This window comes from Phalangium opilio, unplaced genomic scaffold (assembly GCF_054372755.1).
Source record: "Phalangium opilio isolate 3A_F unplaced genomic scaffold, DU_Popi_V2 ptg000013l_1, whole genome shotgun sequence".
Lineage (NCBI taxonomy): Eukaryota > Metazoa > Arthropoda > Arachnida > Opiliones > Phalangiidae > Phalangium > Phalangium opilio.
Genome location: NW_028324148.1, coordinates 15,733,943 through 15,748,486, shown reverse-complemented (window position 1 = coordinate 15,748,486; position 14,544 = coordinate 15,733,943). Strand labels below are relative to the sequence as shown.

The 14,544-nt window shown below is 40.1% G+C and overlaps 1 protein-coding gene across 10 annotated transcripts in view; it reads left to right on the top strand.

The window, feature by feature from the left end:
• Positions 1–14,544, top strand: part of sick (sickie) — a 140,260-nt gene that overhangs the window by 14,718 nt on the left and 110,998 nt on the right. The window contains exon 1 of one of the 10 annotated variants that reach the window (XM_089864919.1): positions 5,760–5,786. The exons of 8 other annotated variants lie outside the window; for them this stretch is intronic. In XM_089864919.1, coding sequence (XP_089721045.1) covers positions 5,775–5,786 — 12 coding nt within the window. In that variant the 5' untranslated portion in view covers positions 5,760–5,774. Of the gene's footprint in view, positions 1–5,759; positions 5,787–6,927; positions 7,596–14,544 lie in introns of those variants that run through there. One more of the 10 variants, XM_089864918.1, reaches the window with a different exon arrangement.

Below are 14,544 nucleotides of genomic sequence, written 5' to 3'. Positions count from 1 at the left end.
GAAAAATTTTAAGGTTCAGATTGCGAGTGAAGATTTGTCATGCATTTATAATATTCTCATTGTTAAAAACAACCATTTGATCCAATTAGATTGTTTATCAAATTTAGGAAGGTGAGACGTAATTAGCGCAAAGTAATTAGCGATTACAAGTGGATACATTTTTAAAAAATGTTCCCAAAAAGCAAGTAGGATCGAGGTATAGTGGGATGGTTCTATGAGTGACTTTAAATCGAAATTGTTCCAATCACAACTTGTACTTAGAGGGTGCATGCATCCTTTGTGGGGGCAAAATCGGACATGGATCATTTTCGAGCCATAGAGCTATAATTATACCCTCCCTTTTTGTAAAACACCCTGTATGTTTAGAAAAACCCTAAAACCGAAATGATTTGGTAGCGGAGCGTGGCGTGCAGGCGTGCGTCAGTGGTTCGTCAAATGGAGTTATTAGAAGGAAATGGTTTGAAGATGGGGCTTATTTGACCTCCCCCCCACCCCTCTAGACCCCCATTCCCTCATCTAACCCCCGAAGGAATGTCATTCCATTGCAATAGGGGTGGGGGGATTCCAGGATTGAATAGCGTTGCGTGATCAAAATATGAAGGAGCTAGCAATTTGGTAACCCCAACCAACCGTGTCTGTCAGTCAGTCGGGGATAAGGAGGGGGGCTTGGGGTTAGCTCGCGGCACAATACCATTCGCCCCCCCCCTAACGGTTCTCTATGACGACAGATCGAGTCGACCCTTCTCTACGCTTTCATTGTCAAATGGGACAGGGGAGAGGGCTTCACCCCACAGCCAAAGATTTCAAATTAGGATTTAGCAAAAAAAGTCTGTATATGAAATCTTTCTGAATTCCATAGCAGAAGAGATTTTGAACTATAACGGATACTCTTTGAGTGGCTAGGCCAGGGATGAGTCACCTTTATCAGTGTCCTCGCGTAGTTTCCACTAGATGTGTTTTTGCCGGTTCTCCCAGTGTTGCCAGACCGTTTATGAGTCAAGAGATTGCGGAAGGGTTCAGTTTGAATCGGTATACTCGCAAAAATCAACTTGACTCGCCGAGGGCCTGACAACACTGCGCTGGAGTGGTAGAATGGTAGCTAAGAGATAGGGAGCGGGATTTTCCGTCGCCTTAAAAGCAGTGAAAACTATCTATTGTCAGTTGGGAGAGGGTTATTGTGGTATTTTGCAAGTATAGACACATGTAGTGATTCGATTTGAAGGACTTGGAGGATTCATACCATTTACACAAGGAGGCCTGGCTTTAGACTCGCCTAGCGAGTCTGGCCTCCTTAATTAAGTAACACCTGAAACCTGGCCTCCCTTAGTAAATGGTATGAATCAAAGTTGTGGACGGTTTCTTTAGGGTGCTGATACTCGATAGCGAACCAGGAAGGATAGTGACGTGTGAAACGAAACGATCATTAGCGATTTCACTCATGCACTTTAAACTGGGTGTTACAAAAAGGGTAACTTACAGGAGCGAATTAAGTACAGTGCACGCTTGCTAAAACTGTAGAGATGTGTTTTTCTATAAACGTTCAAAATCCAATATAGTTTATATTCGTGGGAAAAGAATTCCTAGCTCCATGCATGCACTGTTAAACGGAATCGAGGTGGCCTCCTAGTTCGCACTCTCATATTCGAACTGGCGCTTGTATCAAAATGCATTCTTCTTCTAAGCCTTAGTCTCGAGATAGAGGAAAGGGGGGGAGGGGAGGGGGTAGATACTTTTAAATTCTCCAGAACACCATTATTTTTGATGTTGGCCCACCGTGAAAACATTAATCTCGCAAACTGAAGGCAAGAAAAAAACTGAGGCGCATCAGCCTCTTAGAGAAAGAGAGAGAACTCTAGCAAACGGGGCCGAGATAAAATACCTTTTGGGTTCATCTCGTACCCGAATTTCAATGGAGGCAACTGCCTGCAGGCTTTCCTTTTCTGGTAGTTTACCTTTTCACGCGCAAAATGCGCTACACCGTACACGCGATCTTTGCAACTTCGGAAACGAAAAAACATTACTTTTAAATTCAATTTAAAATAGATGAACTCCGTTTCGTCCATCCCGTTATAACAAATCTTTGATGGGTTGCATTTTAAAGGGAGTATCAACAAAATCGAAATCGTGGCTTCAATTTCGCTCCGTGCTTCATGGTTACTGCCGAAAGATCTAGCGATTCTTTTGGGCTGCAAGAAGGCAATCTGACCCCCATTGAACCTCACCTAATCTTACCCCAATTGAACCTAACATAACCTAATCTTACCCCCATTGAACCTGATCTAATCTAACCTAACCTAATCTTACCCCCATTGAACCTGATCTAATCTAACCTAACCTAATCTTACCCCCATTGAACCTGATCTAATCTAATCTAATCTAACCTAATCTTACCCCCATTGAACCTGATCTAATCTAATCTAATCTAACCTAATCTTACCCCCATTGAACCTGATCTAATCTAATCTAATCTAACCTAACCTAATCTTACCCCCATTGAAACTAATCTAACCTAACCAAAGCCAAACTCGATTTAAACTGTGACCTAAGCCAAAACGCAAACGAAACCTAACCAAATCTAACCTTGCTTAAACTAATATAAAACCCCATGAATTCAATGTGGGGGGCTTTAGATTATCATCTGACCCCATTTGAACCTAACCTAACCAAATCAAAGCCTAGCCCTAGCGTATTTATAAACCTAACCACATCTAGCCTTGCTTTTAAAACTAACATGAAACCCCCAAGAATTCAATGACATAACCTGGGTTGGTCAGGTTGTCGTCTGACCCCCATTGAACTTAACCTAACCTTATGCAATCCTAACTCAAACGAAAGCTAAGCCTAACTAACTTAACACTCCATGAATTCATTCAGTCAGGTTGCCATCTTATTCCCGTATTTTTGTCATCCCTAAGAATGGACCGTCGAAGCTTCAGTATAAATTATAAATGTTTAGCTCCTGAAAGTGTATATGATGTATCTCGCATTTTGTAAGGTTAAGGTTAAGCCTTGTTTCTCGCTTCCCGAACTCCCGCGCGCGTTGCATTTTTTGCTGATCTGGCCAAAAAGAAAATTCTCCAGGCATCAATCATTCAGGGACGTATGTTCATGGAGCGCCCCCGATGTACAGTAATGGCACCTTGGTAGCACCCCGCGTTATTTGCCATACGCTGGAAGGTAGAACGCTGCCATTAAACTATAGAGTGTTGTGATACAACGCGTATCAAAGACAGGTTAAGAATTGGGGGCGTGAACCCCGATTTTTGTAGAACTTGAACGTAACTTTGCAGGGTTAATTTTAATGATGAATTTAACCTTAAGGGATGTACACGCAATAGGGGGCGTGTCAAGAACTATATTTTGTAGTAGCGTTACTAGTTCCGTAGTAGTAGTGATTGGGCATGCAATATCACGTGACTGTTATTCGTGGAACGATACGGCGGATGACTTCAACTTAAAGGGTATGGGAATTTACAATTTCATATCATATTTTAGCACGAAAGTGGTATTATATTACACTTTCAAGTCTCTACTTTCAAAATATAAAGTTTTTAATATAATTGAACCAAAGTTTCTATTTTTAAAATCCATTGGAAAATCACGAAAACTCAGTTTCGATATATAAATCATTTTGTCTTGCCCAGCTTGTTCGGTTGGTTTATGACATCACACGGGGAGACCTATATGAGAGAGCGCGAGCGCGAGCTATAGAGTCTCGAGCTCTGTCCATGCTTTGATAGCGGAGAGAGTGGCACCATCTCGCGTGTGTGACGTCAAAAACAAAAAAACGTTGTAGCCTTTCTTAAAAACTTTTAAAAGTGGATTTTAAATAATTTAATATGAAGCATTTTCAAATGCATATTGCTAAATAACTAGAAATCGGAGAATTAAAAGCTTGATATTTTTGAATTCACAGTAATTAATTCTATCTTTTGCTATATAAATCAGGGTTTTTTCAAACGAAGCTTCTCATACCCTTTAAATTCCTATGCGTGCTCAGTAAAACTCTTATTTGATAAGCTTGATTTTAGACAGATTTTCCTTACTTCTTACAAGGGAAATTGCTTAACCTTTCTATAGTGTTTGTGGAGGAGGTGGGGGCAGGGGGGTCGAGGTAGACGATTCCTCAGGTGTATTAGGCCTCGGGCACCTGCCTGGCTGCGGGGGTCGGGGTCGGAGTGGAGATTATACCGTTAGTGTTAAAGCGTGTAAGACCAAAGGGGACAAACCCCCCTTCCTCCTAGCTAGTATTTTCCTCATCGAAGACTTATCGATTCCTTACCACCCTCGCCCTTCCCATCCCCCCAACTAAACACCTAGCAGGCAACCCCCCCCCCTCGTACCCAGTTTAAAGGGGCAATGAAATGAAACTGAACTAGTCAGCGCTAAAGTAATTTGTAGTTCAATGTTTGATTACTTACTGAGAAATATTTCAAGCTTAATGCGCAAGTTTAAACCATTAATTATTTATAACAAATCTAGTTTAATTAAATTATAACGGGGGGTTGTACCATTCCTCCAGTGTTGCCAGACCGTTGGTGAGGCGAGAGATAGCGTGCGGAGACTCATAACTAGCTAGCTGTTCAGTTTGACTCGGTACTTGACCAACTTTCAGTTAAAGTCGAGCCATAACAATGAAAAATGTCCATCGAGTAATGGCAGTTTCCAAGTTTTCAATTTATTGAGTTCTATGGAGAGGCAGCATTAGGTGCCAGGGCTACGTTATTATTATATCCCCGTTGGTTTCAGTGTCCCTTTTTTTAGAGCTGTATGTGGCAAGGTGTGAAATTTTGAAAAATATACAAGCATATTTTTGCCAGCATGCAAACTCTGCATAGTGTAATTACTCTTCATTAGTATCGCTTGGATGCCCGACACTTGCCAATATATAATATCCCCCACTCCGTGGCCCCCTCCCCCCCCCCTCCGTCTTCAGGTACACTTTTTTTTTTAACGACATTAGCGTCTTTACCTAATAAGAGCAAGTAGTATAGGTCTACACTGGCAATTTCCGGCAATGGATTATTTATTTGGAAAAACAGGGTCCATACAAACCTGGAAAACAGGGAAAGCCTGGAAAAATCAGGGAAATAAATAGTTGACAAAAACTTCAGGGAAATTTCGAATTTTTAGTAAAATTCAGGGAAATTTGCGTCAAACCGGGGCCGAGTAATTAAGCAAAATGTTCGTAAACATACCTCCCTCCATTGGAGGCTCATAACTGTGGTTCTACTAGAGATGCCCGGATGTCCTTTGAGTATGCCATAGCCCTACTTGCCCCCATCCAACCATACTAAAAACTTAGGGCTACGACAAACAGGGGCCGAGTAATTAAGCAAAATGTTTAAAAACATACCCCCTCCATAGTCATATTTACCCCCTCCTTCGTTAACATTTGCTCCATAGGATACTCCATATACGGGAAAAACCTGGAAAATTCAGGGAAGTATATGGGAAAAACCTCATGGGAAATGTCAGGGAAATTTGTTTTTCAAAAGTTGTATGCACCCTGAAAAAGAGTGTATGTAGCGTGGTGTTGTTATTAATTACACTGGGTCAGTGTTTACTTGTATTTCCATAAACTAAATTCTGGATATTTATGACCCTGTATGATTTTGACCCGTTGCCCGCGGCCTTGGAATGCTGACTGGCTCGCAAGCTAAAGACAGAGAGATAGACAGACGGACCCGCACTTCCGTACACTTGGCGGCAGGCAAAAATAAAGTTGACCCCATCGCTGTAATATTCGGGAACCAGTCTAAGTTGCCTTCCCAATGCTGATGCAGGTGACTTATTTTTTCACTTGAAAAACTCGCTTGCTTGATTGCTTGCCCGCACTTTTACAAGATTACATTTTAGTTGGGGATTTCTTTTTGGTTCTATCAAGAAGCGATATCTAGTTTATTAGGGATAAGGTATAAGATGCCTAAGTATTGGCGTTCCATAGTCCCCCTTTCAAAATACAAGGGGGGACGTAAAAGTAGGCCGGGATATTTCGCTACACTCTCCTCAGTCGGAAAATACTTGTAATTTTCGTCATTCGCGTCGCGCTGAGGTGAGTTTTCAAGAACCAATGAAATGTTGGTTGTAATTTAGAGGCAGCGGGACAGGCTACGTTGGACCTGGAGATAAAGCTGGAAATGTGGAGACGAATTTATACCTTCTCCCTAATAAACTTGATATCACTTCTTGGTTCTATGAAACGACGCTTCGATCACCAGTTCTAAATATGGGCTGGACTGGACTTGATGGTCAAGTTGGCTCCGAGTAAACGCCTTAAAATGGTCAGGGGTAACCTCGATAAACCTGCATTTTCAATCCAAAAATGTCGTGCGCACCGTAGATTTAATTGTGATTATTTTAGCAAATGTTTGCGTTGCGAAGGCGTCTTAAGACGGTTGTCTTATCCTTGTATAGCGTTCTATAGTCAGGAACGAGTTGCTCAGTTGCCACTTTTTTTTGCCTGTTTGTAAAAACTTCAAAGCGAATACTTCTTAAACGCAATTACTCTTAAATGCTTTCCTAAAACTTGGATCCTTTTGCTTCTGTATGAGACGGTCGGGGGCGGATTTTAACTCGAAAGTCAGGTGAACGAGGCGCTACAGACCTAGTAGCGAAAACCTGCACGTGACGTCACCATGTAACTGGTTATACCCAAACATATCGTTTATCGTCCCTCATCCAATACAAGTTTGACTGCAACCAAAATTACGTAAGCGAATTTTGTATTGCCCTTTCATATAGACGGTGTTTCCACACTAGGTTCATAGACACTCTGCAGCAGCGTTGTAAACCTTTTCGAGTTTGCCTCTTGAAGAGATGAGCCAAGGAACTTTTGAAAGTTTGCGGGCGGTAACTTGGATTTCTCGAGTCAGTCAGTCCGAGATCTTTCATTCATTCATTCATTTAGGAGTCTAGCGCGAGGTCGTACGGCGCTCGTATCAATCTACTAATTCCTTCTTCTTCGGATGTCGGTTCAAGTTCATCATCATTGGAAACCGGCTTCCCAGTCCCCAGCTTGTACCTTAATTTCTCGCGGAGATGCCATAGGGTTGCGTTATGTTTAAGGGTCTTGTCGTCTTTCAATTAACGAAACATCTTATTTCTTGAAAGATCTCGTGAGTTCAAAGTCACACTCGAATCGCGCGCGCTTTCGTTGCACGTGCACGTGCAGCATTTTTCAAACTCTGTTTTAGCACGTGCTGCCTTTTTTAAAGTTCGGGTTAAGCGCGTGCCGCCTTTTTTCAAAGTCGGTTTTAGCACGTGCCGCATTTTCAAACTCGGTTTTAGCACGTGCCGCCTTTTTTAAAGTTCTGGTTAAGCGCGTGCTGCCTTTTTTAAAGTTCTGGTTAAGCGCGTGCTGCCTTTTTTAAAGTTCGGGTTAAGCGCGTGCTGCCTTTTTCAAGCTCGGTTTAAGCACGTGCTGTAAATAGAAGTGCGGTTAAATATTTCGTTGATCGAGGAATTTCTTTGGATTAATTGGTTTTAATATTATATTATTGTATTAAACAATGTTGTGCGCCGTGCAAGCCGTTTACAAGAACCAAGTGAAGTTGGCTTCGGCTCTTCACGAAAGACATAAGAAGCAGAGCGAGGTAATTAACTTTTTTAACTGAAATTATTTAATCTGCAATTAGAGTAAATATCGCTAATGGGTATTAATACTACGCTGTCGGCTTAATAATCTTTAATCTGTAATTATTTATTCGGTTTTGATAATGTGTGATATTTTGATCTCGTTATTCCGTCAAATATTGCCCTTAAATTCGGAACCTGTGTTCTAGAATTTTCAAATTTGGTTTACAATCTGATAAATTTGAAATATGGCTTGAAATAAAGTGGCAAATAAATCAGAAATATAATGCGAGTATACCATTACCAAGCGTATAATTCTACAGATAACGATATTTAAAATGTTAAACCTTTTTCGCTATAGCCGTTGCGTGCGTGGTGGCGTCATTTTTCCAAGTTAAATAATGAAGTCATATTGACTGATTTAGTTAAGCATTATTTTTAGTTTCGTCGCCTCCGGGACAACTCCCAGAACTTTAGTGTACCCTTTCTCGTTTTATGGGTTAATCGCCTTCTTGCACCCCCCCCCCACCGCCGAATTTATTCCAGCTTCCCCTGAATATTTTAGCCCTCGTATCCCTAATAATGACACTTTATATTTTGACCAACTGTTCAAATATCTTGAAATTTCAACTTATAATAATCTTCGAACCACTGAAGAGGCTTAATTGTAACCGCGTGGGTTTCAGGGTTTGCCGGTAATTTGTTATTAGAGCATCTCCGTTAAGTTTGGAACTGAATCGAACTGATAAAATTAAGACCAAGTTTTTCAATCTGTTGTGTTAGATATCTTTTGCGCGTGTCATAATTGCGCTTCTGAAATATGTTCAATATTCAGGAGTTAATTTGAAGAGGTATACTTCTTTTTTCCTGGGGTTGTGGTATTTGTAGGAGCTGATATTGTTTTTGCAATCGAAAGCATTTTCCATTGTTTGTTAATGTAGAACGGAACTGAGCTTGTTTTACCTTCGTATATATACTGATATAACTACTCCGTCGCTATTGTTTATTTAACGAGCGCGACTCCTTTTGTCTGGGCTTTCAGTTTGCGCCACTATCCGTGACCGAATTGGCCCACCTATAGTTTTAATTGCCCTCCCGCCCGCCCTCCACTCGACCTTCCAAGTATCCGAGTTAAGCGTATACATGTCCTTAAAAGTTAATTTTTCTAAAATGACAAAGTGCCCATTTTGGGAATAAAGTTGCATGCCACGAAGTTTGGATTTATTTAATGACAGCTAGCTAGAGTGTCCAGAGTGTCCGTAACACCGCAAAGGGACTTTTAATTGTCCGAGCCAATTAGTCCTAGCAGCGTATAGTCTAGCAGCACTGGCTAAGTGTTCTATTGGATAACAATTTTGAATCGAAAATGTTCTATACTTATAGCGGATTTTGCCCCCACAAGGGATGCACACCCCCTAATACAGGTTATGAACATTGGACTGATAACCCTGAAATTTAAGTGATAAACTGAAGAGGCAACGCGCTAATTTAATTAAGGGGTCAACATCATTATAAGTCGACGGTTCTATATAAAAAATAAATTGGTAGCTAAGTTTGATAAAGTTCGATAGTCTTTGAGAATCTTTCTAATCCACTGACAGAGTTTGGGGTTATCATTTTGCGGAAATGGATTGGATGGAAATTGTAACTTTCTAATCGGACGCGCTCCAAAGCTTTTAGCTCCGCTTTCTTCAAGCTTTTTTTTTGCCAAAAAAAGAAAGAAGAGAATTCGAAGGAATAGGGTAACATAGCGGAGGTAACGTCTTCAATTTTGGTTGTTGTGTTGGCCATGCAATTGGCCCACGCCGAATTTCTAAGCGGGGCCTCATCCTCTTTTCAAGGACATGTTCCCCAAATTTTGTTTAAGCTACGTGCGTTTATTTGTTTGGCGAGTTAATTTTAAACGAATATTTACTTTTTGTAAAATTAAAACTCGCTTCAAAAAATTTGCCATTTTCCATTTAATATTGGAATCAGAATTATATTTTGCTTAAAATGTAAATTGCATTAATTGCGGCTTGCTCTCCTTAAGTATTGCTCCTTGGTGGCGGATTGCTTGCTAGCAAGCAGACAACGGCGGCGTTAAAATGTGTAAGAAACGTTGTGTTTTTTGAAAGTGAAAGGTCTTTGAGCTCCGTTTTTCATTAACAACAACGTTAAGATGGGGGCATGCAGGATGTTGTGGTAATGAATAGAAACGAATCGTACTTGTAGAATTACTTAACCAATGAAAAATTAAATGGTCACGCTGCACTAGCCGCTAGCTCGCCACAGCATCAGTATATAACAAAAATAAATTGAATTTAAAAATTTCCTATTAAAGTAAAGCTTTCAATATTTTGATGGCCGCAACCGACCGACGTCGTGATTTCCGGTTTAAAAGCGTACGGTGCACTTGGAGGAAAAAGGCGATATGGAGTAGAAATGGGGATGGGTCATGCACGTCAATGAAATCTCCCAGTGTACCTCGCGCGCTCCACCTGCCTTTGGTGCATAGGGTATTGTTAAGGGCAAAACGCTACTGAGAATACTGATGGGAGGAAAGTAGATTGGGGTACACAGGCTACGTTATATGACACTCCATTTCACCTCTCTCCTCCAAGCTGTAGTTCTTTAACGTTCCTAGACGTGTAGGCGTAGAAAGTTGATTTTGACTGACCCCTCTATCTATAATTCTCTTTGAAATGAAATAAAAAAAATTATCTTCAAACTCAGATCATTGTGAGCTTAATCGACTCCTATGGCTTTAATTCTCTTTGCTGCAATGATCGACCCGAGTTATTTGTTGCGTCAAAGATGCATGGTATACTATAGATCATTTCTCAGGCGTTATATCATGAGGAATACATACAGTTAATTGGAATTATTGTGCACCGGCCTAATAGCAATGATCGTGTAATTCTCTATTGTATAATTGAGTTAATATTTTGTCGTGCACGAGCTGTAAGGTTTTATGTTTACGAGTGTCAGGGCGGCGAAGGTGACGCCAATAGTAATTAACGCGACGTAAACGTTTCCCCTTTTATGGCATTGTTTTTACGACGGGGCCTACCATTATTATACTCAATGTACTACTATTATTCTTCTATTAAGAGCCCATTACATTTTATATATCGCACGGTGCATGGAGGCCACCCACTAGATTGTTGAACGGAGATATAATGCCTTGCTTGGTTTATCAATTCAATCTTATTTCCTCATTTTTGCCAACTCGTAGCGTAATTATCGTCCATATGCAACATCGAGCCAGAACTTATAAACACGCACTTTATCATTTTCGTTCAAAGGCCCGAGGCGTGAGAATTGAATAATAGCCGCCCATAAACACCCGCCGCCGTGATCTTTTTATTACACCTGAACTTTTAAGGGATACTAAAATGCCTTTAATTCTTTATTTAATTTCTCTCTCACGTTGCGTCCGTCGACGTGGGTCTATGAGAAAGTCAGGGCTTACGATGTCCAGGGTTTTATTGGCTTTTCGCGATAAAATTTTAGTAACTGTCGTTCAGTCACGGCTTAATTAAATCTTAAAATGTTTTATTGAAACATTAAATATTTTGAAGTATTTTTAAAAGAGTAATTATTTTAGGATTTAAATTCAACAAAATTGAAGATTTTATTGTTATCAGGGATAGATTTAATTTGAGAAGTAGGAATGGAGAACAGAGTAATAATGTGGGCGCGCGTCAAAGTCCCGGACCCCCTTCCTCGGGACCGGTGGGGGTATGAAAGAAGAGGCGGGTGGGTCATAGCGACAGAGGTAAAAAGGAACTACGTATTTTTCGCCGTCCCGGTCAGCAACGTCATCAAAACGTAGTTTAAGCGAGCCAATAAGATAATTTAAACTTTTCGTTACGTGTTGGAGGGGCTCTATACTGGGCTAGGAGTCGGACTGAAGTAAATACTAACCGTACTCCATTCCTACTTCTAAAATCAAATCTATCCCTGACTTGAACTTCTTAATTTCCAAAATTGTGAATTTTAAAATTAGACTAAAAAGGGAAGGGGGTCCATGGAAAAATTTTTATTTACTTGATACTTCAATGTTATAACGAATTTGATAAAAGAGCTGTTAATCTCTTTTATGGTATAACATTTATTTAATGAAAGATACGTCGATATAGGAAACTGGTCTTTCCGGAATCCGTCTGGTCCACTCCATATATGCCTGGAAGTCAGTTTAGTTTATTCGTAATCGTGGGAATAATTTCAATTTGTCCGCATGCATGCGGGAGAGTATAACCCCGTCTTAAAATAGGCATAGGAATGGCGCTTGAATCGTGTTATCGGGTCTCTGTCGAAACTCCATTCTTTCGACTTAATTACCGACAAACTTTTTTCTTGCCTTAAGGACACCTTTTTTCTTCTGTTTTAAAATGGAAAGACACCGTGAAATTTCTCAGGCATTCGAACACTGCTCTGCTGCGGGCTTGCTTTACTCGGAATTTCTAAATAGCTATTCTTTCTAAAGGAGAGGGAGAGTGCCGGAGATCTCTGATCCCGGCCCTGGCCCGGCCCCCCTTTGGCGTTTTCAACTGTTTTAATTTCATTTACTTAATCCGGTTTATTTCGACTTGTAATTAATTCACATCGCGCTTTCATTTCAACAAATCTCCACTATTAATAATTTATCTTTAAGTAATTTGCATTTTGAGGCCGTCGGGAGCTTGGCGTTTTAATTGTTATACGACAACTATTGTTATGATGTATACTTAACAGCGTCTACACCTCAGTCATTAATTACTGTATTATTCCAAGTTGTATTTGACAAAGTGGCTTGTTAATTGGTTCCTTGTATGCGCAGTCGTGATTAGTTCATTTACCAATTTGATTGGCCAAACTATGCTGAATCTTGGGTTGATCAATTAGTAACACTATATTCTTAATATTAATTTGAACCCCTTTGCCTGGATCCCCCAGTAACATTAATTAGCTTTCATAATTAACACATATAATAGATTTAAAAGAATTAAAAACTTTTGTTTACGGAGATATCCAACGTGATTTTATTAAAACATTAAAATTTCTTTGAGACGTTTCGGGACGCGGCTCGTCATTCAGTCTCAATGAAACGTCTCAAAGAAATTTTAATGTTTTAATAAAATCACGTTGGATATCTCCGTAAACAAAAGTTTTAAATTCTTTTATATCTTAAAGACCGTGACAACAATAACTATGAGTAACCTTTTTAAAATATAATAGATTATTCGTAAAATGGTTTAGACACCTAAATTTAAATGGGTATACTGTTTTTTTCGACGTCACTTAGCGGCGTTCAGCGAAGAGATTAGTTATATAAAAGTTTGTGTGATCGATTTTCATTTGTGAACGCCGTCAACCACACGTCCTACTCTTTCCTTATAGTCAATGTTTCCGGAAACACGATTGCATTCCACTTTTCAAAATACAAAACATTAAAAACTGACCTTGAAGGGTTTTTTTTACCTACAACAAATCAGCTTCGATTTATTATTCGATTTTAAATTTGTAAAAGGTTTGTTTATACTTATAAAGGAAAGATGAACATCACGCAGACTATATTTCATGGTGGGTAAAGACTATGATCAGTGTTGTCTATGCATAGACAGGTTCCCAGTCCATTAAAACACCCCCGGGCAACGCCTTGTAGCCAATTAACAGAACGAGAATATATATTTTAATTTAATAATGTAAGAATTAGTTTCTCGATTGTTAAATGAATTTGACTTCCAAATGATTAAGGCCACGCATTGATTACAATGTACAATTTAATTGGGAAAATAACTTTCTATAATACGTTTGAAATGAGGAGAGAGTTTCAATTCCGTGGGTGGTCCGCGGTCGCGTTGTCCTTGAATTCGTTAATTGTTCCTTCTTCTTTGGGAATGCTGGATGTATTATGGTGGTATACTATATAGATAGGCTTTCACCGACTTTCCATGGCTGCGCTGTGCTCTAGCTGTAGGTGGGTCATTAATGTGTCAGCGAGAAAAAGGATATATTACAATCGGCCTTAACCACCGCGCGCCATATAACCGTTCTTTCAATCGAAAGTGAAGATTTGTGGAATCTTTAAAATTTTATTTTACTTTTATCGTAAAAACGCGATGCCCGCAAGCGACTCCAAAAAGAATTGGGTTCGATTTGGCACGAATATTGTAAAGCCATAGCTTTGGGAAGAGCCAAGAATTTACAGCTTCCTTACGGGATGGAATAATGTCAGTGTCCTGAATCGGATCAGTCATTCTTAATAGCATATAAGTTTATAAGATATGTTCATGTTCCATAAGTTTGTTAATCTCTGGTAACTTAGAAACTGGAGCTTGTAATTTTGAAGTGAGTGAGTGAGTAGGGTCATAGATTCGAGGTGTTAAAGCGAGGGAGGCCTGGTGCATGAGACGCTGCTGTCAAAGGGGGCTTAGTAATGCAGACTAAATAGGACCTAGATGGAACTTGGTCCTGCAATATTAACCACCACCGAGTGTAGGACTTCAATTGACTCGCTCCTGTCGTTCTCCTTCGAACTAACTCTCACTTGTAAGTCTCTAGCATTACGAACTTGTATAGGAAGTGTCATACTTATGGAAGGAATATATCTTATAAACTTATGGCACTAGATTTCTAGCTTCAATACTCATGTCATATAGGTTCGTTGTGACATTGGCGATTAGTGTTGTTTTCAAGTCCCGCGTGTTGATTGCGATATTCATGGTGTTATTGTGTCTAAGTGGTACATCTATATATATATTTCGGTGATGTATGTCTGAATTACAGTCCTTCCTCTTTGATGATGGGGTCCGGGTGGCGCCACGTACCGGCCGACGTCGGCGCCATAGGGTAAGGTACCATTTACGCTTGGAGGAAAGAGGTGCAATGGAGTAGGGTATGGCCCTACTCTGTGGTAGGCTATCGTTAAAAATAGAAGCTAGTTCTCAAGACACAGGGGGAATTGTCTACATTTTCGTACCCTACGACCCCGTACCAAAACGC